Below are 27,554 nucleotides of genomic sequence, written 5' to 3' on the forward strand. Positions count from 1 at the left end.
GCTTCAAACCAGTTTGGGACGATATATCGCCCAGTCCTACACATGAGTTGAGGCCTAAGCCCCAACTCAAAATGCAAAATCACATTTAGTAAAATCAGAGCACAGCTCTATTTCAACAGAAATAAACTGAGCCAGTTCAGCTCCAAGAGACCATTACCAACTGTAAAAGAAATTCTAGCATTTAACTTTCCAGCCTAAGCTGAGATGACAGTGTCATTATAAACATATGAGGCTATTCACGTACATGGCACAGATATACCTTTTCCTAAAAATGTCAGTGGCTTGCTAAGAAGGAAGAAAATGAATAGAATTCATTCTTACTGCATGAAGAATTAAGCGTTTGGCTTTATACCAGCTAGGCAAGTTAGTCTGAAGGCCCGCTGCAATGTGCAGGTCTTTAAAATGAAAACCTTTGTCTCAGTAATATGAGCATATTGCTGGTACGTGAAGCCGACACGCACAAAAAAATTACTTACAAGCTTTAGAAAATAGAAGCTTTGGCATTTGCATGCCTGATCTCCTTCAACAGGTCTACAGGGAGAAGAAATATAATTTATTAGAGCTCATTTGGCTCAGCAACAATGGCTTCTTCAAAAAAAAAAAAAACACAAGGGGAAAAGAGAACATTGTAATTGAAAATAAGTGCCCTCTTTAGCGAATAAGCCTCCAGCGCCTGAGGCGGAGAGGACTACAACTGATGTACTACAAGGCATTACAAGAGTGCTGGGTGCTATAGCCAGCAATTATCCTGGTATTTAACCAAATCTATCGCTCATCAGCAAAGCGTTTAGTGCGGCAGTCGGAGCGAGACAGGCTGACATGGAGCACAGTTACTTAACTGTCCCCTGCAGCGATTATGCTTTTCCACAGCTCAAGAGTCATGTCAAATTAAACAACAACGCATTGACTTTTCGCTTCTAGAAACATTACGGTGTGATTGACAACTCAGGGATGCTGCAAGCTGGCCGGTCGCTAGAACCTGCTGCCGGAGGTTCTTCTTATTTGTGAGGCTGTCTTCCTCATCTTACCTCTTTTCTGGGGGAATTCCCTCCTGCGCTATTTTACAATCCTCTATCCCTTGAAGAAGGGACACGGGTGGCACTGTGGATTAAACCACAGAGCCTAGGACTTGCCGATCAGAAGCCTGGCGGTTCAAAACCCCGCGACGGGGTGAGCTCCCGTTGCTCGGTCCCTGCTCCCGCCAACCTAGCAGTTCAAAAGCACATCAAGTGCAGCGGCGTAGCGTGGGTTGTCAGCACCCGGGGCAAGGCAAGTAATTTGCACCCCCTAACCCGGGGCAAGGCAAGTAATTTGCGCCCCCTAACCTGCCACCGCTGCCAGCTTCTTCTTGCTGCTGCCTGGTCTGGTGTGGTTCTCTCCCGCGCTCAGTGCTGCGCGGCCGCTGCACTGTCCCTCCCCCAGATAGTCCCCCGCTCTCTCTCCGCACCTCACGCCTGGCACCCACCCCCTCCACAGTGGGCAGCGACCCAGCGGCTCGGATCGGATTCGCACAGCCAGCACTGCAGTGAGAGAGAGAGAGTGAGTGAGCCAGGTAGGGGCAGAGAGCTGCGAGTGCGAACGCGCCTCCCCAGATGTTGCGCCCGGTGCAGCCGGCCCCCTCCTGCACCCCCCACGCTACGTCACTGGTCAAGTGCAAGTAGATAAATAGGTACCGCTCCAGCGGGAAGGTAAACGGTGTTTCCGTGCGCTGTTCTGGTTCGCCAGAAGCGGCTTAGTCATGCTGGCCACATGACCCGGAAGCTGTACGCTGGCTCCTTCAGCCAATAAAGCGAGATGAGCTCCACAATCCCTATCGGCCACGACTGAAGCTAATGGTCAGGGGTCCCTTTACATTTACCTTTATCCCTTGAAGGCTCCTTATTATCAAGTGATATTCTACTCAATGGGCAGGAGGAGCAGAAGCCACAATCTGCTTTCCAAACCAGACACTCTTCCCTTTCCCAGATAATCCAGTTTGCCTCCGTTTGAAAAACCTTGCTGTTGTTGTTGCATCCAGTGCCCCAAAGCAGCCCCCTTCTCAATGGAGCTTGGAACCCTGAATTGCAAGAGAAGAGCAACAGCTACTGGTTCATCTTTTCAGGACGTTTCCTCAAATGGAATTTCCACGCTGGGTCCTCCAATTTCCCTAGGGTTGCCACGAGGGATAAATGCAGGGCCAACTGGCCTGAAGGTCTCTGGAATAGTCCTATACAGTACAAAAAAACCACACACAAACCTATCCATATAGCAAGTATCCACAGGTAGGCAACGACTCTGGGATGCAAAACGTGCATTTAAAAAGCCATTTCCTTGGCTGTGTTTCTCTCTGTCGTACTCCAGGGAGCCAAGGAGATGGAAACTCGGGGCATGGCCATGTAGATGAAGGAATGCAGCTGTAAAATGCATATGGCGTGCAAAACGTATATGGAGGGCCAATCCAAGACTGGTCCCAGAGACCCTCTGCATAATCCAGAACCCCCTATTATTATTATTATTCCAATAACCCCCCCCCAATAACCGTTTTCAGAGGCAGCCCTACGCATTGCAGTAATCTAAGGCCGTGACCCTTTGGCTTGGAACGCCCATTTATGCCAGCTTTCATCTTTCATCTCTTGGGTGTCAATGCTCTTCTGGCCTGGGGACTCTCCTGTGTGCGAGCGTCTGCACATGGGAACACCAACCCGTCTAAGCCAAGGGGCCGATGCCCTTTGCCAGATGCCACCTCTGTTCAGCAGGGACACTTGTCCCCACAAGAGGGCTTTTAGGCAGCTATGGAACCCCCTCTCCAGGGACGTATGCCTGGCATCAACTTTATGGTGGTGGCCCTTAAAATTAACCCTGGGATTTAAAACACGCTATTTAAGACTCTCTGATTCTTGTGTGCACTTTTATCTGGGGTTTGCTTTGTTTGTTGGTCTTAGGACTGCAAAAAATAAAGAAAAATTTAAAAAATTGGACCCTGTGTTGATGAATGTATGTATAGGTTTCAAATGAATGCAAAAAAATACATAGTGATGGAAGACCTGGACAGAGCATGGTCACCCAAAAAGGCTCAGTGCCATTTTGCACCCAACTTGGTTCCCTAGACAGGCTTACCTGTGCTGGTACCTGCATTCCAACAGCTCTCTTTATCTATCAGCGGCAGTTTGGCAGGCTAGAGAAAGAGAACAGTAGCTACACGGGGTCATTGCCTAGCAAGGGTCCCACATTTGAGGCCCAGCAGCAGAGATCAGCATTGCTAAGCATCTGCTGAGAGCTATGGTTTGACTGAAGGTCCATCAGATACACCTTGCTCCCTCCCAAATTCCTACTGTTCCTCTACAACAGCCTTTCTCAACCTGTGGGTCCCCAGATGTTGTTGAACTACAACTCCCATCACCCCTAGCTAGCAAGGCCAGAGCTCAGGGATGACGGGAGTTGTAGTCCAACAACATCTGGGGACCCACAGGTTGAGAACCGCTGCTCTACACCTTCCCCACCCCCCTCTGCTCTCTCACCTGCCTGGCAGGTGGCGGTCGGAGCAGCAAGGCTCCTCCATGCTTCCACCTGTCACAGTCCCATCAGGTACAGAAAGAGCCAGCGAGGAGGCATCTCAACAGAGCCACCCGATGGACCTTCTCACCACCATGGAAAGAGCTCAGTGAGGACAGCGGCAAGAATGAGGCCCCCTGCACCTGCAGGGAGAAGAGTGAGACCACAAGCTCCCAGGTGTGTATGAGAGAGGGGGGCAATTGTGGGTCCCTCCCCTAGGGCTTGCCCTGCTCCATCTGCCCCCCTCTAACTTCTATTCCACCTCCCATCTTCTTTGGCTATCTCCCTGGAACCTGAGTTGGGAACGCAAGAGTCCAGCAGCAACTCTCCAACCCCACCGCAGGCAGGGTCTCTGGAAAAAATGCCACCCACTGCTGACACCTCGGTCTTCTTTCTCAGGCTCGTTTTAAAAACCACACCTTCATAGTCTGGGAACTGGTGGTTGGGAAAAGAACCCTCCAGGAATTCACAATGCAAAGCAAGCCCCACATTTGGAAATTGTGAACCAAGTCTACTTCCCTATAAACTCACGTCCTTGCTGATGGTGGCAGGCCGTACTTAGTTAAATAATGAGGGTGAGTTTGGGACAGAGTCCAAAATCTACCTTAGCTTTCCTGACTTCTATACTTTATGTGGAAGGGAGAGAGAGAGAGAGAAAGAGGGAGAGAGCGCAAATCATGGAATGTGACTAGCCAATTTGATTTTAACCACCTGTTCAATAGGAAGCCGAGACTATTAAAAAAGGCAAGTCATTCAAACACAGCGGAAAGCTTTTGTCTGGGTGGGAACAATGGAGCTAAAAAACACACTTGCGTTTGAAGTAAAATGACTGAATCCCAAGATTTGCTGCACTGGAAAAAAAACCATTTCTTTATAGATGAGATTGTACCAGCAGAGACTCGCCAGGCATGAAGTTATGTTAGGTTATGCACTGGGGGGCCAGCTGCAGTTGTGATCTTAGGCAACTGGTTCCCCAGGTAGCTTTTCAGGTGATATATAATTACACACATAATGAAAAGCCAATAAGCACACAATACACAACATAGCACCAAAGAAAATGCATGCACATATACAGATACATAGAAGAGGTACATGCGCACCACTCCATAGGCGCATGCCTGCTTACAGATACATCTGAGCAAGGACAACGGTGTACGGGCCCTCTGGCATCTATGTACATATGGAAACTAAAGCACATTATATATTACCTAAATATATATAAAGCTAACTTTTTAGTCTTGGGAAAACAAAAGCTATCCTCATATAACAGCCAAATTCCTACATAACTCAATTTCGACATCTCATCTGGTGTGAACTGCACTCATTCCTAGTGTAAACCCCGCCGTGCTGTGCAATGATATACTGTAATGTCACCTCGCAATCTGGATTTACTATAAAGGGCTTCTGACGAGTTTCAGAGCAGTAAACATTGCAGCGAGGTGTATTTCACACTGAGCTGGTTTTTATGAAGAACACTTCACCGCCCAGCCACGGCACCCAGATGATGAATGGTGAAAGATGCATGACAAGCTTCATCATTGTTTGTAAATCTTAACTGTTCCTGCTCACTAACTCTGCAGGCAATTTTCAAAGACAGCGGCCGACAGAAGGACAGCACAGCTTTCCTGAAGGTTATTCAACTTGTTCTTGGCCTAAGCTCTGCCTCCCAGGAGCTAAGCACTGGAAAATAAACTTGCTGGTTACCAGAACCCCGGCATCAAGCAGGATGCTAAGGAGAGCAAACTTAAGAAATGCCATCTCTAAGGTACCTTTGCAACAAACACTTCCATTGCCTTTTCGCTGCTTTTTTACTCAGCTAGTATACAGGCACAACAGAGTTCAAAATGTGCTAAGAGCAACTAAGGCCGGGCTAAGTGATTTTGTGCATCACTCTTAAAACTGTCTGCACAAATTGCACAGCTGCCTCAAACTACTTGAATTGCCATCATGGACATTAGTTACCCTTAGGCAACAACCCCTTTAATCTTCTATCGAGCATAGAAGACATAACAGCAATTCAGCTTTGATGTCTTGAGTCAACAGCACTTCCATCCAGACATGCAAGAAATCCAAGGGCTTTTTAGACCTTCCTCTTTTGTGTATCCCTTTGGGTTAACAGAGAACTGAGTTAACAGCAAAGGGGAGGGAATTGCATGCTGAGAAAAGCAGAAGCATGACTGGGATCTCAGGTATGAAGCAGAACTGACTGCAAGCACCCAGGTAAAGGTAAAGGGACCCCTGACCATTAGGTCCAGTCGTGGCAGACTCTGGGGTTGTGGCGCTCATCTCACTTTATTGGCCGAGGGAGCCGGCGTACAGCTTACGGGTCATGTGGCCAGCAGGACTAGGCCGCTTCTGGCAAACCAGAGCAGCGCATGGAAACGCCGTTTACCTTCCCGCCAGAGCGGTACCTATTTATCTACTTGCACTTTGACGTGCTTTCGAACTGCTAGGTTGGCAGGAGCAGGGACCAAGCAACGGGAGCTCACCCCGTCGTGGGGATTCGAACTGCCGACCTTCTGATTGGCAAGTCCTAGGCTCTGTGGTTTAACCCACAGCACCACCCGCGTCCCCTTGCAAGCACCCAGAGACCCACATAAATGAGCTTGATTCCCAGATCATCACATTCCCAGGCCATGAAGGGTTGCTGATTCTAAGTAACAAAATAATGCCATCAAACCCATATGAAAATTGTTGTGTGATCTGCAGCTCTACCTTGCTTTTCCATATCAAACCTGGGAAGCCAGGGAGGCCCTGAACCACAGCTGAACATTGGTAATGAACTGGATGTGATTTAACGAACTGAAAATAATTTGTGGCAAGTCTAAAGCTGCTCTTGGTCAATAAGCCTTTTGATCCAATAATCAGATTTCAGCTTGATTTGGATGGGATTGCCCACCTCTTGAAAAATCACTTTTTTCCAGGATGACGAGGAACCGTTCATGAGAACTGGGTTCGGTCAGTCAACCAGCTACAAATCCCCCTAACAGTTACCTTGTTCAACCCACATTTGACCAGCTTCCACACGAGAATATCATGGGGGACTTTGTCAAAAGCCTTACCGAAATCAAGATACACTATGTCCACAGCATTCCCCTGATCCACCAAGTTTGCAATTCCATCATAAAAAGAAATGAGATTGGTCTGGCAGGACTTATTTTGAGAAACCTATGCTGGGTTTTAGTACTCACAGCATCCTTTGCCAAGGGCTCACAGACCAACCATTGACTTTTCTGTTCCAGGACCTTCCCTGGTATTGATGTCAAGCTCACCGGTCGGTAGTTACCTGGGTTATCTTTCCCCGTTTCTGAAGATGAGAACACTTGCCTGCCTCCAGTCTGCAGAGACCCCAACAAGTCATAAGTTTAATCTAAGATTCATGTATTGATGGTCACTGTGTTTTCAATAGGAACTGACTGTGGTCTCTTGTTAGTATTATTTTGATCACCTCTTTCTTTTTTAATTGCAATGCATCTCCCCCCCCCTTCCTTCTTAAATCTGCAAATTTTATTTTTTAAACTCCTCTTTTAATTTATTCATTATCAAGGCTTATATCCTTTCCATCATCCTAATGTCACAGGGCAGGTAAAGTACCAACTTCACTGGCCGCTGGCCTGATTCTGGGTGCACTTCAAACTGATCATCTCGTCTCCTTTGCCACTCCTGCCCCTTTCCATGCAAACTTACAGCAGCATTAGTGATGGGAGAGTCTTGTAAGAAGCACATTTACTCATAATGAAATCATGGCAAACGACATGGCTCTTGATGTCCTAATGAGGACATCAGATGCACTAGGAACCATGTTTCCCTAAATTAAGTTCCCTAAGCTTTCTTTTCCTTTTCTTCCTTTTACTGGGTTTTATAAACAAGAATAATGTTATACAAACAAGTATACCAAGTTTTCTCATGTCATTTGTATATCACAAAAATAGCATAAAAAATGTGGAAAAAGATCTACAACATATGTTTCATTAATGGTGGTCAATATATAGGTTCTTGGTTCATGAATTGGTTTAAACAGTTATAAAGGAAGGAAGGAAGGAAGGAAGGAAGGAAGGAAGGAAGGAAGGAAGGAAGTTTGGTTAGGTTCCCTAAATTAAGGGTCATCCCCAGAACCAGATTTTAGCATGTAATGGCAGTCTCATTGCAAGACTTTCCATCGCCACTGATGGCACGTGTATTTGGGAGAGGGGAAAGAACTGGCCGAGCCAACGGGAAACTGACCTGAGGGGGGGGGGGGCGGCTACTGCCTTACACAAAGGGGTATTTTCAGGATTTAATCCTTTAAGATTATTTTCCAAACCATTTGTTTCTGAAATCTTTATTTGCCTCCCATCTCTAAAAAGATGCCGTGGGTGGAAAGACCATTGGCATGGCTATGGGACCACCAGATTCCCCATTCGAGACTGAGCCACCATCGTTCTGTAATTAGAAAGCATCATTTCCTTGGAAGCTGCAAGATATAATAATAGCACAGTATAGAACCTTGCGTGAAAAAATAAAGTCAGAAGCTTCTCACAAACTTCCCGCTATTCACAAAAGAAAAATATAAATCAGAGGGCGGCTTATATCTCCTCCCTATGAGCGCAAACACAGAGAGAGAGAGCATAAGCAGGCAGTTAACTCAGCAGAACAACATTAATGAAACGGTAGGTCTAACGGTGCTAATATATGAACTGGCGAAGCCGCCATAAAACGAAAGTTACACCTCAGGATTCGGAAGCAAGTAACAGACTTTGTGAATTATGAAGAAAACGCCGTACACTTTGGTTATTAGCTGTGGTTTAAAGGACATTCCTCCCTCTCGTCTCCCTCTGTCAGATAAGAAATCTTGCTGCCTAATAACCACAGTGGCTGCAACACTTGAGGAATAGCGGGGGCTCAGAAGTATTTTTGCTGGAACACCGGCTGCTTTTTCAGTTTGTGGGTCAGTATTTCTGCCCCATGCTGTTCCGACAAACACATCTTTGGGCAAATGTATTACTATAGGGAGAGAGCAAGAGAAGCAAAAATAAAAATAAAATAAAGGGTGTGATTGGGGCCACTGAGAGATATTTCTTATTGTCCCTCCCAAGTCAGGAACAAGGTTTGGGAAATGGGACGGGTTTGGCCATCAGCAAAAGAAAAACGAAAGTGACGGATGAAGTCCTATTCAGGAATTTCCCCCCACATAGATGAAGGAATAGCAGAGGTGTTCTTCGCTGCCCTGAGCTGCCTCCGGGTGCAACTTATAGCAACTCTTATTTCCGCAGGGACATCATTAATCAGGGTGATGTTCATATCAATGCACCCAAGGATCAGGTTGAATTCTGCACCCACTGAAGTCAAGTTAGCTAGGCAAGTTGACTTTTTAGGAGAGAACATGTTGTGAGTCATACGACTCACCAAAGGAGCGTCTCCATCCCCATCGTTCTGCCTGGACACTGAGGTCCAGCGCCGAGGGTCTTCTGGTGGTTCCCTCCCTGCGAGAAGTGAGGTTGCCGGGAATCAGGCAGAGGGCCTTCTCGGTGGTGGTGCCTGCCCTGTGGAACGCCCTCCCATCAGATGTCAAGGAAATAAACAACTATCTGACTTTTAGAAGATGGTGCTGACCTTTAAAGCCCTAAATGCCCTCAGCCCAGTATACCTGAAGGAACATTTCCACCCCCATTGTTCAGCCCGGACACTGAGGTCCAGGTTCGAGGACCTTCTGGTGGTTCCCTCACTGCGAGAAGTGAAGTTACCAGGAACCAGGCAGAAGGCCTTCTTGGTGGTGGCGCCCACCTCCCGTCAGATGTCAAGGAGCTTCACAATATTCCAAAATACCTGAAGGTGCGTTTCCACCCCCATCGTTCAGCCTGGCCACTGAGGTCCAGGTTCGAGGGCCTTCTGGTGGTTCCCTCCCTGCGAGAAATGAGGTTACAGGTAACGAGGCAGAGGGCCTTCTCGGTAGTGGCCCTGTGGAACGCCTTCCCATCAGATGTCAAGGAAATAAACAACCATCTGACTTTTAGAAGACATCTGAAGGCAGCCCTGTTTAGGGAAGTTTTTTATGTTTGATGTATTTATTGTGTTTTAAAAATTCTTTTGGGAGTCGCCCCGAGTGGCTGGGGAAACCCATCCAGATGGGCAGGGTATAAATAACAAATTATTATTATCATATTATTATTATTATTATGAGAGCTACAGATCTCGGGCAAAGCAATTTGCTTCATATGCACCAAGTCCCCATTTTGATCCCCAACTGCTTCAGCTGGTGCCAGGAATGTCCCTGGAAGGTCGCTGCCAGTTTGAGTAGGCGACACTATGCTGCATGGACCAATGGTCTGACTCAGAATAAAGCAGCTCCCTATGTCCCATAGCCCTGTCTCAAGAGTGGGGAGCGTTTTTTTACTTGGGGGGTTGCCCTCCCTTCTGGGCAACCATCCAAGGCCCACATTTCTGTGGTGGGCAGAGACAGGGCGGCCGGGGATCTCCCTCTTTTGCCGCCTCCAGCTGCTCCAGTTTTCCCACCCTCCCACCCTTTAAGGTTTTCGTCCTTGACCTTGCTATGGACCTCGTTTGGTCGCTGTTGAGGGGCCTGATAGGAATTTTTCCGCTTGGCAAATTGGCACCAGCCACTTGGTTTTTGCCTACCTCGTAGCAAAGCATCACAACTTTCTTGGTCTTGGCGGTTTGGCATTGGTATTATTCTGTAGATGGAAGAGGGGAGGAAGCGCCATCACCTGCCCCACATATCGAAGGGTAGTCCGATAAAGGATTCTGGGGGGCGTGGCCCTGTCCGAAGCCTATGGAGGTGAGGGCCTAAGGCACACCCCCAAGCGGTGACCCCGGGGGAGTTCCTAGTTGATGTGTATCAGCAGGACTCCCCCTACTAGTGGTTAACCCTTCCCGGACTTCTAGTGGATGGGCTGAAGCCGGATATAGTTGGTTAGGACCAATGCCTAAGCCAATACCGCTCATCACCTGTAACCAATAAAGTTGTGGCCTTATTTAGCCCATTAACCTTAATAATTGTGTCATGTGTCTTTATTTCCACTGGGTGGGGGCAGGAACTTGCCACGCAACACATTGTGTTGCGTTGTTTTAGGGAGCAGAGCGCACACGGACAGCACCAAAGAGATTTGTCTGGCTCCAGACTGAAAAGGCGCAACGTTTGTTTGAAATGATCCATGGGTTGGCAAAGAGGAAGGGCTATTAGGAGAACCATCAAAAAAGTGCACCACGTCTTTTAATTCACACCCTTCATAATTGTACCTGAGCTTCTCATGCCGGCAGGTCCCCCAGCTATGGAAAAACACTCCGTCAGAGCTTGGAAAACACCGCTGGAGCTCAGTAAATTACATCTCCCGGCTTGTCTGCCGCTGATTGATGAGTGAACTTAGGGAACAATATCAGTATGTGGAATATCGTTTGAACGAGTGGTCAATAATGATTGAAAACAGGGCATTTTCTGCAGTTTACTAAGGCGCATGGCACACTTCTCCCCCGCCTAGAATCAAGGCCGCATTTGGGGAGGCATAAATGTACTTTTAAAAGCCCCCACCCACTCCTTGTTTAAAAAAATACCTGATTAGAAGAGGAATTTAACAGGTTAGTAGGAAGGGGAAATACCACGGCAGCCGAAGGGATGCCCTTGTTTTTGGACCACAATTAGATCTGCTGGATTATCTGCTTACCATTTGCTTTTGTTTCAGAGAAAGAGGGGCTCTCCTCAAAGGTGAAAATCTGGGGGACACAGGCAGGAGCCCCAACACTCTGCCCCAAGTAGGAGCTGGAAGGATAGTAAGAATGCATTCTGTACTGGGAACTCACACCATGGCGGTTTTCTGGGCTTTTCACCTGGTTAGAGAAAAACAAGAAGAAAATACACCTGTTAAGCCAATCAGAAACAGGAGAACAAAAATGGAGTTACTTTTAATGCCCCCCAACATAATCTTTTGGTCACCAGGTGGAACACTGTATTTTTCTTGCACTCAATTTGTAATTGAAACTGTCAGTCTGAGAACCCCTTGTGCCTGGAAAACTCAATTTGCTCCCTGCAAAAAGTCATTGCCAGGGTTGGTGTTCTAATTTTCTGAAAGGGTTTTCAAGCTAGAAAGAGATGCTGTTTTCCCCAGAGCTTGGAAAGGAACTAGTGCAAGTTCAAGACGTCCCAAAAGGGAACTAATTCCAGTTCACAGTCGTCCCTCTATGGAATGAACCAGTTCGATTCACCTTCGGTTCACAGTTCAATTGAAGCTCATCCAAATCAGGCATAGGCAAACTCGGCCATCCAGATGTTTTGGGACTACAACTCCCATCATCCCTGACCACTGGTCCTGTTAGCTAGGGATGATGGGAGTTGTAGTCCCAACACATCTGGTGGGCCGAGTTTGCCTATGCCTGATCCAAATGATCCTTGATAATTTATTTCCAACATTCACAATTGTTACAAGCTGCTTTATGAAACATACTTAAGAAGACTTAAGGAAAGATCAAAACATACACACAGAAGAGTGTGAATTGTTTTACTTTATTTCCCCCAACCATTAAGATCTTTAGGCTTAGAGGCCCAAAGATCCTGAAGCTTAAGAAACACATGGAGAGATGAACCAGAAATTATTTTAACTTCTACCCCAAAACGAATTAAATTCATGTTCCATTCACTTAGCATTTACGGGAACTACTTTGAACTGGAGAGATTATTTTAACTAATTCAGAAAACTTGGTTAAAAACGAAGCAGTTGATTCCAAGCACTGATTACGTTTCCCTGTCTACTGTGGTCAAATGACAGCATTATTACAGCTCAAAGGTTTTGCAAGCTTTGGTAGTAGTGATTCTGATATGTGCAATGCTTGCTTGACCAAAATTACTTGAGGGGCAAAAGAAAAGGGGCTGTGCACATCAAGATATTCTGTTCAGCCCACAGGGAAAGAAAGCAGGTTGGCTGTCACAGCACCACAAAGAGATTCTGCTTGTGGGAATGTCCAGGGTGGCAGGAGAGGATATGTTGCTATTAATATCCTTCCTAACTTGCATTAGCAAGTTCCTTTACTTAGCAGAGTTTACATTCCCCTTTTTACATGCACAGCTGACAGCTGGTTGCAGGCCCGTGTGAGCCTCTCACTATTATACAATTCAGTCTAAGATTGAATTGTACGTTCCTGGCAAGTTCCCTTGAATCCCTCTTAAAAAGAATAAAGACGCCACAATCTTATTCAAAGTCACTACAAGAAGTTTACTCACATCAGTTCACGGTTGGATCCCTGAAGGCAGACTTAGTTACAAATACGTACATGTGGATCTACCCCATATGGGGGAATGATCCCAGTGCTTCTGCTAGCTGAGAGCTAGCAGAGCAGTCCTAGCTAGAAGCCTGTCAAACGAAAAAAGAAGTCAAAAAGAGGGAGGTGTGCTGCGTGACTCGTCCTTTTGTTACCTGGACAGGTAAGGTCACGCCCACCTTCTATCACATGCAAAAGGAAGGATGCTCCAGCCAGGAGGAAGAGGAAGTTTCGACTGGCTGGACCAAACTTTCCCTCGCGTGTCTTTTCTAGCATTACAAGGAATGTTGTACTTGACTGCCTCTCATGGATCACATCCCACACTGGTGGGTGAAAAAGGCTGGAAGCAAACTGAGGCCTTTGGATTGAGCTGCTGGCCCCGTCCATGCCAAAGCTTATTTGATGTTTGCAGTTGGACGTGCACAGTCCACACAAATGGAAAAGCAAAGACTAAAGACACCAGTTGAAGAACAACTGGAACCCACTGGGCTCTTTGAAGGCAATAAATTGAGCCCCAACCCTTTTACGTTCATCCCCCCTCAATAATAATAATAATAATAATAATAAATAATAATAATAATAATAATAATAATAATAATAATAATAATAATAATAATAATTTATTATTTGTACCCCGCCCATCTGGCTGGGTTTCCCCAACCACTCTGGGCGGCTTCCACAAATACACTAATATTTCATACGTTAAATACTTCCCTGAACAGGGCTGCCTTCAGATGCCTTCTGAATGTCAGGTAGTTGTTTATCTCTTTGACATCTGATGGGAGGGCATTCCACAGGGAGGGCGCCACTACCGAGAAGGCCCTCTGCCTGGTTCCCTGTAGCTTTGCTTCTCGCAATGAGGGAACCACCAGAAAGCCCTCGGCACTGGACCTCAGCGTCCGGGCAGAACGATGTGGGTGGAGACGCTCCTTCAGGTATACTGGGCCGAGGCCGTTTGGGGCTTTAAAGGTCAACACCAACACTTTGTATTGTGCTCGGAAACGTACTGGGAGCCAATGTAGGTCTTTCAAGAGTGGTGTTATATGGTCTCGGCAGCTGCCCCCAGTCACCAGTCTAGCTGCCGCATTCTGGATTAGTTGTAGCTTCCGGGTCACCTTCAAAGGTAGCCCCACGTAGAGCGCATTGCAGTAGTCTTCCATGTATGTACACAGCCTGTCCTCTGTTGCGATGCTTCCACATTACACAATAACTCTCTGCACAGGTTGGTTTTTCAAGCCTGCTCTCCATGCCATGATCTCTCTTTACTTTCCCCCACCATCCATCCCCTAAAAATAATCACTGGACAAGGACAATATAATTTTAGCATCTATTAAATGGCCCCCACTAGCCGCTGGTGCTGAAAGGAGGTCTGGTTTGTTTTCCTTCTCCAGAGGATGTGGGCAATGACCTGTTTCCTTTCAAGCCTTCTTGTTTTCCTCTCATCTCACCCATTCCTTAAAAAAAAAACCACCTAAAATCCCAGGACCCAATGAATTATTACAACTATTATTATTAGTACGTGGTCGCTGGCTAGCAAGAGACATGTTTTATAATCTTATTATCCGCACCAAGTCTGTGAACCACGGTACGACCGACAGACGGAGGCTAGGCTCTGCAAACAATATGTGCTGGATTAACCACTGGAGAAAATCTAGAAAGCTTTAGGCTTTGTTTTATTAAACTGTTTAGAATATATACTACAGTAAATCTGAGCCACAAGGTTTCCTTTTTATAGAGCTTAGCTACCCTGTTTTATAGTAACAGTAAAGAACAGGGGAGACATAAAAATGCTTGACCTTAGCTCTGCATTACAAAGGGGACCAGAAAGATCATTTGCCCAATGAAGATGACGGGAGTCGCGTCTTTTAGCTCCAAAACGCACTGGACATCCTTGCCCTCATGTACCACGGTGTGTGTGTGTGTGTCAAAAAATACACCATTGATTCTGGTGGCGACGGAAGAGGGCAAAAAGATCTGAACAGGGAATGAGTAACTGTGACTCTTTTCAGAATGAGAAACTGTGCGCTGATGCAAATCTTCCCAATGCCCCTTGTTATAGACTTCTTCTAGGTTCATGTTCCACAGCCAGGATGTCCCTGAGACCAATGGAAAGCTGGACTTGTTGCGTGCCCTCAGGGGCATTATAACATAGGTGTGCCTTAGTCTTGCCGCATGTTCCTTGCCTCTCAAAGGAAATGCATCTGTTGTTCATGACTCCCTGGTCCTGAATGGGGTAACTGAAGGACCAAGTGCAAAGCCTGGGAGTCATTTTGGACTCATAGCTGTCCATGGAGGTGCAGGTCAATTTTGTGTCCAGGGCAGCTGTCTGCTAGCTCCATCTGGTACGCAGGCTGAGACCCTCCCTGCCCGCAGACTGTCTCGCCAGAGTGGTGCATGATCTGGTTATCTCCCGCTTAGACTACTGCCATGTGCTCTATGTGGGGCTGCATTTGAAGGTGACCCGGAAACTACAACTAATCCAGAATGCTGCAGCTAGACTAGGGACTGGGAGCAGCTGCAGAGACCATATAACACCGGTCCTGAAAGACCTGCATTGGCTCCCAGTATGTTTCCAAGCACAACACCAAGCATATAACACCGGTCTTGAAAGACCTGCATTGGCTCCCAGTACGTTTCCGAGCACAATTCAAAGTGTTGGTGCTGACCTTTAAAGCCCTAATTGGCCTCGGTCCAGTATACCTGAAGGAGCGTCTCCACCCCCATCGTTCTGCCCGGACACTGAGATCCAGCTCTGAGGACCTTCTGGCGGTTCCCACCCTGCAAGAAGTGAGGTTAGAGGGAACCAGGGCAGAGGGCCTTCTCGGTTGTGGCACCCGCCCTGTGGAACGCCCTCCCATCAGATGTCAAGGAAATAAACGACTACCTGACTTTTATAGGACATCTGAAGGCAGCCCTGTTTAGGGAAGTTTTTAATGTTTGATATCTTATCTTTTTTATTATTATTAATATTCTGTTGGGAGCCACCCAGAGTTGCTGGGGAAACCCAGCCAGATGGGCAGGGTATACATAATATAGTGTTGTTATTATTATTATTATTATTATTATTATTATTATTATTATTATTATTATTATTATTATTATTGCATGCGCCTAATTCTGGGAGTGGAGAGAATTGCTAGTTCCTGTGCACATTCTCTCATAGTAGGGCAGGTTGTAAGGCTGGCATCTCCTTTGCTGCATCTGGAAAAATCCCAATTCTTCATTAACTGAGTCCGCAGGAATATCACAGTCAGACGCAGTCGATGCGTGGCAGCTTTCCAACACCCCAAATCAGTGCCCTTTCTCATAGTTTAACTTGGGGTGGCTAACACCCAGCCTGCAGCCTGCAGGCCTGATAGCCCCCTCTCCACAAATATTGCTCCCCCACACCCCGCAAGACTTCACTGATTTGGTCAAAACTAGAAAATTACGGAGACACAGTATAGAGGTGGACAGAGACGTTTCAACCTGTACACCTAGTCCAGGACCCCAATGAGATATGCAAAGAGCCCCCTTTCCCAGTCATTGGATTGACAAGGTTGCAGGTTCTATTCCTGCGTTGAAGCGGGTTGGACTAGATGATCGCCGGGGGACCCTTCCAACTCTACAATTCTAAAATTCCATGATGTGTGTGCTTGGACAAGGATATGGAGCAGCCACCACCGGCATCCAGCCCCTGAAAGGCTGGCCAAGGGTAAATGCAACCGCCAAGGAAAAGAAATAAAATAAAATAAATTAGGCACCCCAGAGTCACTGAAACCGTGGGTCACTTAGAGCTTCAAAAGTTGGAATTTCCTGTGTTAAATTATGCTAAATTATTACTGCTAAGAACTGCGTGGAGCCACCAAATTTTAATCCTGAGACCTACCGGCGGACCTTTCCACCGTGAGGGGGGAAATAAATAAATGGTGACCTCCCCACCGTCTCCCTTGAATTCCAGGGTGGAAAACGCAAGCGCCATCTATATCTGTCCCCCCGTGATAGACAAACTTAATTAACCTTTGCTATTCTGTTCCAACCTACTGTTTAAGACAAAAGCGTTGACCCACAAACAATATGTTACCATCAGAATCTCAACTGCCGTGACATCAAGAGATATGGCCCTATCAGCACTATTGGAAAATAAACAGCCTAGATTAGCTTCCCCAAGAAATATGGATTATATTCATGTCACACTTGAGCTGTCAGAAACATTAGGTTACTTTTAGCATAAATCTGTATTGTGAAGGCTATAGCTTATAAATACAATGTAGGATTACGCTCCTGGCATGGCAAACCCAGAACATTTTTAGATTCGCGACAGAATCCTGCAATAGCTGAATTTCTTATATAGCTCAGTTTCTTAAATTTGGACAGGCCTTTTTTCCCCAGACTGGTCAAGGGTGATTAAAAAGCAAATCTGTTTCGCATTCAAATGGCAAATTAGCCTTCAAGCACTATCTGTTGTCCCCTTTATTCACACACAAGCACGCTTCATTTAAAAAAAAAAAAAATTAGGTGCAAGCCCTTTCAGGACATGGGCCAGGTTCGTATTTTGGAGGGAACCATGGTTAACGGCTGACCCTGGGTGAGGAGATCCATTCAAACTTCACTCCTCCTCTCGGAAAGAGCAGCAGCAGCAAGCCACGATCCTTGGCTTTGCACCGTGTCCAAACCAGGGTTCGCAAGTTTGTTGTTGTTGTGTCGTTTAGTTGTGTCTGACTCTTTGTGACCCCATGAACCAGAGCACGCCAGGCACTCCTGTCTTCCACTGCCTCCCGCAGTTTGGTCAAACTCATGCTGGTAGCTTCAAGAATACTGTCCAACCATCTCATCCTCTGTCGTCCCCTTCTCCTTGTGCCCTCCACCTTTCCCAACATCAGGGTCTTTTCCAGGGAGTCTTCTCTTCTCATGAGGTGGCCAAAGTGCTGGAGCCTCAGCTCCTCAGCTTCAGGATCTGTCCTTCCAGTGAGCACTCAGGGCTGATTTCCCTCAAGAGTCTTCTCTAGCACCAGAATTCAAAAGCATCAATTCTTTGGCGATCAGCCTTCTTTATGGTCCACCTGTTGACCACGGTTGATCGGTTGAACGTGTCTGCCTTAATAGCAACTCTAACCTCTGGAAATAAGTCACCGTCTAAAGGTAAAGGGACCCCTGACCATTAGGTCTAGTCGCGGACGACTCTGGGGTTGCGGCACTCATCTCGCTTTACTGGCCGAGGGAGCCGGCGTACAGTTTCCCGGTCATGTGGCCAGCATGACTAAGCCGCTTCTGGTGAACCACAGCAGCGTACGGAAACGCAGTTTACCTTCCCGCCAGAGCGGTACCTGTTTATCTACTTGCACTGGCGTGCTTTCAAACTGCTAGGTTGGCAGGAGCTGGGACCGAGCAACGGGAGCTCACCCCGTCGCGGGCATTCGAACAGCCGACCTTCTGACCGGCAAGCCCTAGGCCCTGTGGTTTAATCTACAGTCGCCGTCTAGATTTCCACAAATCTGGTAAAGAGGTCTCCAGAGGAGCCCCAAGAAATGGAGATGCCCCCTTTGGTCACGTGAATATCCCTTTCCACCCATTGTAGCCCTCATTGTGGATAGAGGATGGAGACATTTTTGGAGACTCCTGTTGGAGGACTCTAAGGAGGGGAGAGGTGGGGAGGCAACTACTTTCAGAGACCACACTCCAAAGCGCTTAAAAGGATGCCGGTGGTGTTTTTTTAAAAATCCTTCACACACAAGTTGTTTAGGTCAACAAGCTCAACACCTCTTGTAATTAACAATGTAATATATCTCTCGGTACAGCCAATTAATTTTTCATTTTCGCTTTCCGTGGCAGTTGTTTTGCATCTTCTCCCTAATCACTGCCGCAGGAAGGAAATTGAAAGAGAGCTACCCAAAAGGGAACATGATGATTTATAGTTGGTGTATTTTTTTATCATGTTACATTTAAAACATAAAGCTTCAGAGTCTTAATTCATAGCCATCTAGTAATCCAAGGTTTAATGTCACAACCTTTTGGACTCCCTTTTCTTTGCCCGCTGTCCTTGGCTAGAAGAAAAACTTATTAAAGCTTCTACAATAATAAAGGTCATCTGCAGGGGAGACCAGATAGTTGAACCTCAAGGATAAAACTTTCAGCAGAAGGATCCAGAATTCCTATTTGGGTAAGCTTTTTAAAGCTTACTTAAAGGATTCCTGACTGCAGAACTGCGTGAAGATACACATCACACATTGAAAGCATATGGTATCCCCCATTTTAAGGATTCTGGGAACTGTAGTTTGTTTGGGGTGCTGGGAAATGTAGCTCTGTGCTTTAAATATGTGTTGAATGTGTTTTAAAGGTGCTTGTTTTCTCTAAGGCTGCATTCCTGTGCACAGAGGTTATCCCACAATGCCTATTTTTGACAGCAGCTGAATGGGCAGAAAGCATTGGAAAGAGATGTATTTCTAAGCCTTGGTTTTTGAAAACTGGGCCACTAACCCAGGGGTCAGCAAGCTTTTTCAGCAGGGGGCCGATCCACTGTCCCTCAGACTTTGTGGGGGGCTGGACTATATTTTTTTGGGGGGGAAATGAATGAATTCCTATGCCCCATAAATAACCCAGAGATGCATTTTAAATAAAAGCACACATTCTACTCATGTAAAAACATGCTGATTGCCGGACTGTCCGCGGGCCGGATTGAGAAGGCGATTGGGCCAGATCCGGCCCCCAGGGCCTTAGATTGCCTACCCCTGTAACTACAGGAGAAGTTAGTAGACCATAAGCCAAGAAGAAAGAAAAAAACTTTCCCTACACACAGGGCGCCTTTGGTGAAAGGCGTTTGACAACAGCTACCAAGCCCAATAAATATAATATCACGGCTGACTTAATACTTTGACATAATGTGACTCTTTTAAAAAACAACAAATTATCTCCTATCTCCCTGTTTCTCTGCTACTTACTTATTTATAGGTTTGAGTTAGATGCACATTATCTATTTTATATTGTAACAAATATGGTAGATATTTATAGGCCACTTTGTAGTAATTGTTTACGTGTGAATCCTCTTCCCTGAGGATATGGGGCATGCTGCGTTTTCTTTAAATGACACCTTGAACAAATCTCCATTTATTTGTAAACTAAAAAAACAAAAACAAATAGCAAATGGATCCTGAGATACAAAGTCACCATGGATGCTTATCAGAGAGATCTGAAATCATATAAACCGAGGGTTACCAACCCAGCACCCATGGGTGCCATGACACCCATGTAGACATTTACCAACACCCCTGGGTGGAAGGCTCTATATTCTGGGCTTTCATTTTTCTAAAAATGTACGCCTCTTGCCCTCCTAGAAGGAAAGTTATGAAGCAAAATGTGCAGACACCCTTCTGAGCAGCTGAAATGAGAGGTGCCAGCCTGGCTGCTCTCTGCCACTGTTTTTAGCCAATCTGAAACCAGAGCCATGATTTGACAGGGGAGTTATTTGGAATCCTAAAGAGCTATTGTTTCCTACCCCTTTAACATACTTTTCCTGCTTCTGACTTATTTTTTAGCAACCCCTAGAACTGCCTGCTGGACCATAAAGAAGGCAGATTGCTGAAGAATGGATGCTTCTGAATTGTGGTGCTGGAGGAGACTCTTAAGAGTCCCATGGACTGCAAGGAGATCAAACCGATCCATTCTGAAGGAAATCAGCCCTGAATGCTCACTGGAAGGACAGATCCTGAAGCTGAGGCTCCAATACTTTGGCCACCTCATGAGAAGAGAAGACTCCCTGGAAGAGACCCTGATGTTGGGAAAGATGGAGGGCACAAGGAGAAGGGGATGACAGAGGACAAGATGGTTGGACAGTGTTCTCGAAGCTACCAGCATGAGTTTGACCAAACTGCGGGAGGCAGTGGAAGACAAGAGTGCCTGGCGTGCTCTGGTCCATGGGGTCACGAAGAGTCGGATACAGCTAAATGACTAAACAACAACAACAACAGAACTGCCTGCAATTTCCGTTTTCTTCCCCTATCAGCCAGGATGCATCTTTCTCTAAGTAAGCAATCCATACCATACCTGCCACTGGTTTCCTGACTGGCTTGACATATAGGTTGCTGGGAGGCTCCGGAGGCTGTTTTTAACAGGGGACCCCACCAGTGGGCCCCCCATATCCCCAGGGGTGGCTTCGCTGGCCACAGCCATCTGGTACTGGGAGTAGTTGTAGAGGTTGTTGTAATAAGGATACAGGGAGGGCTGGTAGAAGCTGCTGTAGTAAGTGGAGTCCACAACCAAATCGGAGGCGCTCTCCAGGTGACCTCTGCTGGCCAGGGAAGGAAGGTCCGGGATCAGCATCCGGCCCTCTGCAAAGAACAGGGCAGGGAGGGAAAGAGAGCCGTTAGGAAACAGCAGGAGCATCTGGCAAAATACCACTTCTGATCTCTGAAACATATTACAAATTTGCAGAGAGAAAGGCTTGGCAGGAGCAGATGGGAGGGAAAGGCGACTCAAAAGACAGGGCAGAACCAGAGGGATGCGATGAAACAGACCTGCTCCATGCCCCTTCAGATGTCAAAGGAGGGAAGGAGGGAGGGAGGAAAGAAAGAAAGAAAGAGGAGGGAGGGAGGGAGGGAGGGAGGGAGGGAGGGAGGGAGGGAGGGAAGAAAGAAAGAAAGAAAGAAAGAAAGAAAGAAAGAAAGAAAGAAAGAAGAGTGGGGGAAGGAAGGAAAGGTAGGAAAGGAAAGGAAAGGAAAGGAAAGGAAAGGAAAGGAAAGGAAAGGAAAGGAAAGGAAAGGAAAGGAAAGGAGGAAGGAAGGAAGGAAGAAAGAAAAGTGAGGGAGGGAAGGAAAGAAGAGTGAGTGAGTGAGTGAGTGAGTGAAGGGAGGGAGGGAAGAAGGAAGGAAGGAAGGAAGGAAGGAAGGAAGGAAGGAAGGAAGGAAGGAAGGAAGGAAGGAAGGAAAGAAAGAAAGAAAGAAAGAAAGAAAGAAAGAAAGAAAGAAAGAAAGAAAAGTGAGGGAAGGAAGGAAAGAAGAGTGAGTGAGTGAGTGAGTGAGTGAGTAAAGGAGGGAGGGAGGGAAAGAAAGAAAGAAAGAAAGAAAGAAAGAAAGAAAGAAAGAAAGAGGAGGGAGGGAGGTAAGGAAGGAAGGAAGGAAAGAGGAGGGAGGGAAGGAAGGCAGGAAGGTCTTCCCACACATTAGAAACATGGTCACTGGCAATCATTCTGCACTCCTCAGTATTATTTATTATTGTTCCGGTCTTATCCTGCCTCCACCGCAAAGAGCTCAAGGTGGCGCACTTAGGCGACATCCGATGCCCTTTTGAAATGTGTTGTGGGGCTGGTTATTGGGTTGTTTCTGTTTTTAGTTTGATTCAGTATTTTGTGTTTTTATATTGTGATTTTGTCTTGTGAACCACCCTGAGACCTGCAGTTATAAGGCGTAATAATAATAATAATAATAATAATAATAATAATAATAATAATAATGAGGATGGCCCGGTTTTATCCCCAAAACACCCCTGGGAGGCAGGCCAGGCTGAGACACGGTGTCTGGCTCCTTGTCACTCAATGAGCATCATTGGTGAAAAACCCTGCTGCCATGTAATGGAAAATACTGCTGCCCCCTCTTTTCAAAATTGTGTATCATTCTTCTACCCTAATGGTTCTCAGTAAGAAAGTTAGCTTTTTTATATATAGATGGGTTAAATCTGTTGATTTCAGCTGGATTTCCAAAGACTGGCACCATCTGATCCAAACAAGGAAATGCACTATGGGAAAACAACAAGGTTCACACATCAATCCTAGAAATCAGCACTTTGGGTGGACAGTTCACTTCCTTTGGGTTTATATGTTCAGGCACAGAAAACTAACACCAATTAGTTAAAGAATCATGGAACACATAAAAACAGCAAGCAGCCTTAATAATAGTTCTGATTCTAGTTTACAAATACCAGTTTACAATAGTTTCCAAATCCTACCTAGGGCAAATACACCTTGAGGGGCTTCATGCAAGTCAGGGTGGATTTGATTTAAATCAAATCGATTTAAATAACGATTTAAATCACTAGTCACTAAGACTTGACTTAAATCATTTTTTTACAGAAAGACTCGTTCTTGCTGGTATAATCTTAATATTTACAACCAGATGAAGGTTTCATTTTTTGAATAATCAAATTTCAGAGTAGTTTTTACAGTTATAACAAAAAGTACTGATTTGGTTATACTATTAGAAGTACATTGGCAGGTAAGTATGAAATTATGGTGAGGTTTAATAAGTTAACTGTTTATATCCGGACAACTTTTCTGCAGTACTTTATTGGAAGGAGAAAAACAATAATTTCTTTAATAACAATTTAAACAATTTATTTAACTAAAACAATAACATTATAGCATATGTATCCATGTTTGTTAACTGATGTGGTTAAACTATAAACATACACACACACACACACACACACACACACACACACACACACAAAACTTAGGCTGAGTTTTAGCACACATGAAAAACTTTTTTAAAAAGCATTCTTTCCTGATGAATAGCCTTTGGACTATAATGAAGCTTAAATAGAAAACTATCTTTAGAAAGATTTTTCCTCCAAAAGTATTTTATTTTAAAAATCCGATTTAAATTTAAAAAATCCCATTTGAATTTTTAAAATGCCATAAAAATAATAATCCCATAAAAAATAATAAATCCCCCCAAAAATAAAAAATTGATTTTGCTGCACCCTGATGCAGCTGGGGAAATCTTGCAGGGAGCAAGACAAAGCTCTCTCCAAAACAAACTGTTCAGACCTCCCGTAGCCCACTGGGAAGGGAGAGAAAGGCGAGGAAAGGAAGTGGTCCCACCAAGTGCCAGAATACGACCCCTGACAGATTACCTCCAGTATTTGAAATTTGCCAGGCCCCTTTTTGCACCAGGCCATCAGCCGCTGGCGACCTAGTGAAGATGCCCGGGTACCAGGAAGGGGCCTGATGTCTCCACTATCTGGAAGTGCACGGCTGGGCATCCCTGGGTCTTGCGATTTGTGCTATTTTATCTGCCAGAATGACCAGAATGAATTTCAGGAACCAAAAAAGTCCTATGGAAAAATACGACTTTTGGTCGTATTGGTCCCAAAAAATGGCAACTAGGCATTCCTTTTTTGGCGACTGTAACCCCGGTTTAAGGAGCCATTTGGTGCCTAGCTTATATATCCTGAGTTTCTAACACTGCCTTCAAGAGAAGAAAGCTTTCCCCATCCAGTTATAAATGAATTATATGAACACGTTCAGTAAGGTGTTGGGATTATATGCCATTTTCTATTTTTTTAATATCGCACATCCAGTGCCGCTGGTTGTCGTTGCTTTGCAATTCTGTGTTGGGTTTGATCTCTTTTTGCATACGTTCAGGCATGGCATCATCAAACTCTAATATAATATGATGAAAGCTCTTTGAGAAAACATGAAGGAGAGAGGAACTTCTTTTTCCTTCTTCTTTAGAGGCAAACTGCAGCTCCATATTAGTAATGCATTAACTCCTAAAATGTCAATACTGCAATGTATTAAATATTTCAACAAAAATGCCACAGTTGAAATTAAAGGCCTTCTGCAATCAATAAACAAATCACTCCAGGCAACTTGTGGCTAATTCGCTTGTCATAAATCAAGATACTATATGCAGCGTGAGGACAGCATAGTATTTCAAGGCTAGCGCAGGGCTTGAAAAGTGCATAGCAAGGCAACATAAATTATGAGCAATCTAAATCTTCTTCCTTTCCAGAAAAAAAGCTGGAGAACTCTCTGTTTGGGAAAGAAATAGACAATAGAGGGATAAATACAGAAATGCATAAATTGCAACACAACAAACACGGATTAAAAACTGTTGCTTCACAAAATAGTCAGGTTAAATACATGTGCTAGAGATTCCAGGCCCTGAGCTCTCAAGAGAAGCCATTTTGGAGGGCTTGCCAGTGAACTCAGACAGGGCCTTTCCTGTGGTGGTGCCTTGCCAGTGGAACTCCCTCCCACCAGGCTGCCGATACATGAAGACTCATCTCTTCACCCAGGGAGTTGGGGACATTAATCGGCATTGCCAATTCGAAATGGGGTCTGTTTCCTCTTGTTGGCTTCGTATGGTTTTTAGCGTGTTATTCAACGTGTTTCAACGTGTTTCAACATGGTTTCAACATGTTATTGAGCTTTATACTTTTTTATACAGTGGTACCTCGGGTTAAGTACTTAATTCGTTCCAGAGGTCTGTACTTAACCTGAAACTGTTCTTAACCTGAAGCACCACTTTAGCTAATGGGGCCTCCTGCTGCTGCCGCGCCGCTGGAGCCCGATTTCTGTTCTCATCCTGAAGCAAAGTTCTTAAGCTGAAGCACTATTTCTGGGTTAGCGGAGTCTGTAACCTGAAGCGTATGTAACCTGAGGTACCGCTGTAGTTTTAATAATGATCTCAGGCAGCATAGAAATATACTGAATGGCTAACACATCTGAAAACAAACCAGGTCCCAGATGTCACAGGTGTGGAGAAAACCGTAAAAGAGATTAAAGCTTCTGAGATCAGACAGAAGCTTTAAGTTTCATTTATTCATTTAATACATTTATATGTAGCTTTAAAATTCAGGGGTTCTGGGCGATGAAATTTGCACAGGAAGAGAAGGGAGATCTTCGGTCAGGCACAGGCAAACTCGGCCCTCCAGATTTTTTTGAGACTACAATTCCCATCATCCCTGACCACTGGTCCTGTTAGCTAAGGATGATGGGAGTTGTAGTCCCAAAACATCTGGAGGGCCGAGTTTGCCTATGCCTGTCTTTGGTGTTGTTGATTTTATCAATAAAGGAAAAAAATAATAATCAAGATTTCAGCTGTCGGGGGAAGAATCTGTTTTTAACACTGTGACTCAGTTCTCCCTGTTTTAACATCCTTAGGCAGAACATTTGATACCTTCCCCACTGCATTCCTACATTTGAAAATCAGCTGTCTCTTTCATTCCAGATCAATGTCTCATTATTGATCCTCCATGTTCTACAAAAGCCCTTTGGCCATACAGCATATTAACTTACGGCAGTGAGCAATAATTCGTTTCAGGGGAGAGTGTGTATTCCTAGAGAAAGTCTAGCTGTGGGGTCAGCTATAAAATAAGTAAACCAATGGAGAAGTTTCCAGCAACTGGCATTCAGAACCATCCTGCCTCTCACTCAGCAGGCGGATTACAAATCAACCCCAAAACAGGAATTTGAGGGAATGAAAGGGAGGTGTTTGCAATTAGCGCCAAAGAACCAAAACGAAATAAAAACAAGTAGCTCAATAATGTGAGGAAACAGTTAACTTGCGGGTTCTTATGAGCATCGTCTGGAGTCAAAATAGTTGTGGCCAGGGCAACAAAGGAGGTGCTGGAGACCTTAATAATCCCTAAATAGGTTATCAAGTTCTGAGGGCGATGGTGTTTTTTCTCTATATCCCACATGGATCACTGCTGTGTGTGCTATGGTGAACAAACACCACTATTGCCTCATTGTTGTTTAGTCGTTTACTTGTGTCCGCCTCTTCGTGACCCCATGGACCAGAGCACGCCAGGCACTCCTGTCTTCCACTGCCTCCTGCAGTTTGGTCAAACACATGATTGTAGCTTCGAGAACACTGTCCAACCATCTCATCCTCTGTCGTCCCCTTCTCCTTGTGCCCTCCATCTTTCCCAACATCAGGGTCTTTTCCAGGGAGTCTTCTCTTCTCATGAGGTGGCCAAAGTACTGGAGTCTCAGCTTCAGGATCTGTCCTTCCAGTGAGCACTCAAGGCTGAATGGATCGGTTTGATCTTCTTGCAGTCCATGGGACTCTCAAGAGTCTCCTCCAGCACCAGAATTCAAAAGCATCAATTCTTCGGCAATCAGCCTTCTTTATGGTCCAGCTCTCGCTTCCATACATCTCTACTGGGAAAACCATAGCTTTAACTATACGGACCTCTGTTGGCAAGGTGATGTCTCTGCTTTTTAAGATGCTGTCTAGGTTTGTCATTGCCTCATTATGACTTCACAATCCTTGGACTTTACGATACTAATATATACAGAAGATATGATATATTGCCATCAGGAACTGTGCTTTTTGATATGGTGATTAAAATTACAGTTTTATTATTTATCACATTATGTTGCTTTACAGCTAGTTATGTGTGTGTGCTATGGAGCATGGAGTGGTGTGTGCTATGGAGCATGGAGTTCATGCGAGTTTGTGGAGCATGTTTGTGTGAAATCCCTAAATCAGAGTAATCAACCAAATGGTGTGGCTTCTCTGAATGACCGAGCTGGCTAGCCACCATTGCAAACACGAGGAGACTGGGAGTACACAGGATAGCCATCTTCAAACACCTCAAGGACCATCCCATGGAAGATGGAGCAAGCTTGTTTTCTCCTGCTCTGGGAGGTAGGACTCGAACCTATGGCTTCAAGTTACAAGGAAGGAGAGTCCGGAAAAACATGAGGAAGAGCTTTCTGAGGGTGATAACTGTCCAGCAGTAGAACAGATTCCCTCGGGAGGTGGTGGACCCTCCTCCCTTGGAGGTTTCCAAGCAGAGGTTGGATGGCCATCTATCATGGATGCTTCAGCTGAGATTCCTGCACTGCAGCGGGTTGGACTAGATGACCCTAGGGTCCCTTTCCAACTCTTCAATTTTATGCTAAGCTGGACAGGGGCACTGAGTGTCTGCGCCTGCCGGTCTCCTGTTCTGGACATTTGGATGGCAATGTTAAGGCACTGTTCGCATGGGAGTTCACAGAACCCCAGATCTGACATGGAAGCCTTTGAATTCAGAATTGCCAACACTAAGACTGTTTGGTAAAGTTGCAAATAAAG

At 45.5% G+C, this 27,554-nt stretch overlaps 1 protein-coding gene across 1 annotated transcript in view; it reads right to left on the reverse strand.

Annotated features, from left to right (window-relative positions):
* DMRT1 (doublesex and mab-3 related transcription factor 1) overlaps nt 1–27,554 on the reverse strand; it is a 60,407-nt gene that overhangs the window by 15,395 nt on the left and 17,458 nt on the right. The window contains exons 3-4 of the mRNA XM_081176802.1: nt 20,797–21,080; nt 11,190–11,352 (exon numbers count right to left, since the gene is read on the reverse strand). Of these exons, the coding sequence (XP_081032928.1) occupies nt 11,190–11,352; nt 20,797–21,080 (447 nt within the window). The remainder of the gene's footprint in view (nt 1–11,189; nt 11,353–20,796; nt 21,081–27,554) is intronic.

Source organism: Podarcis bocagei (genome assembly GCF_964188305.1).
Source record: "Podarcis bocagei genome assembly, chromosome: 17".
In the NCBI taxonomy this organism is placed as follows: Eukaryota; Metazoa; Chordata; class Lepidosauria; order Squamata; family Lacertidae; genus Podarcis; species Podarcis bocagei.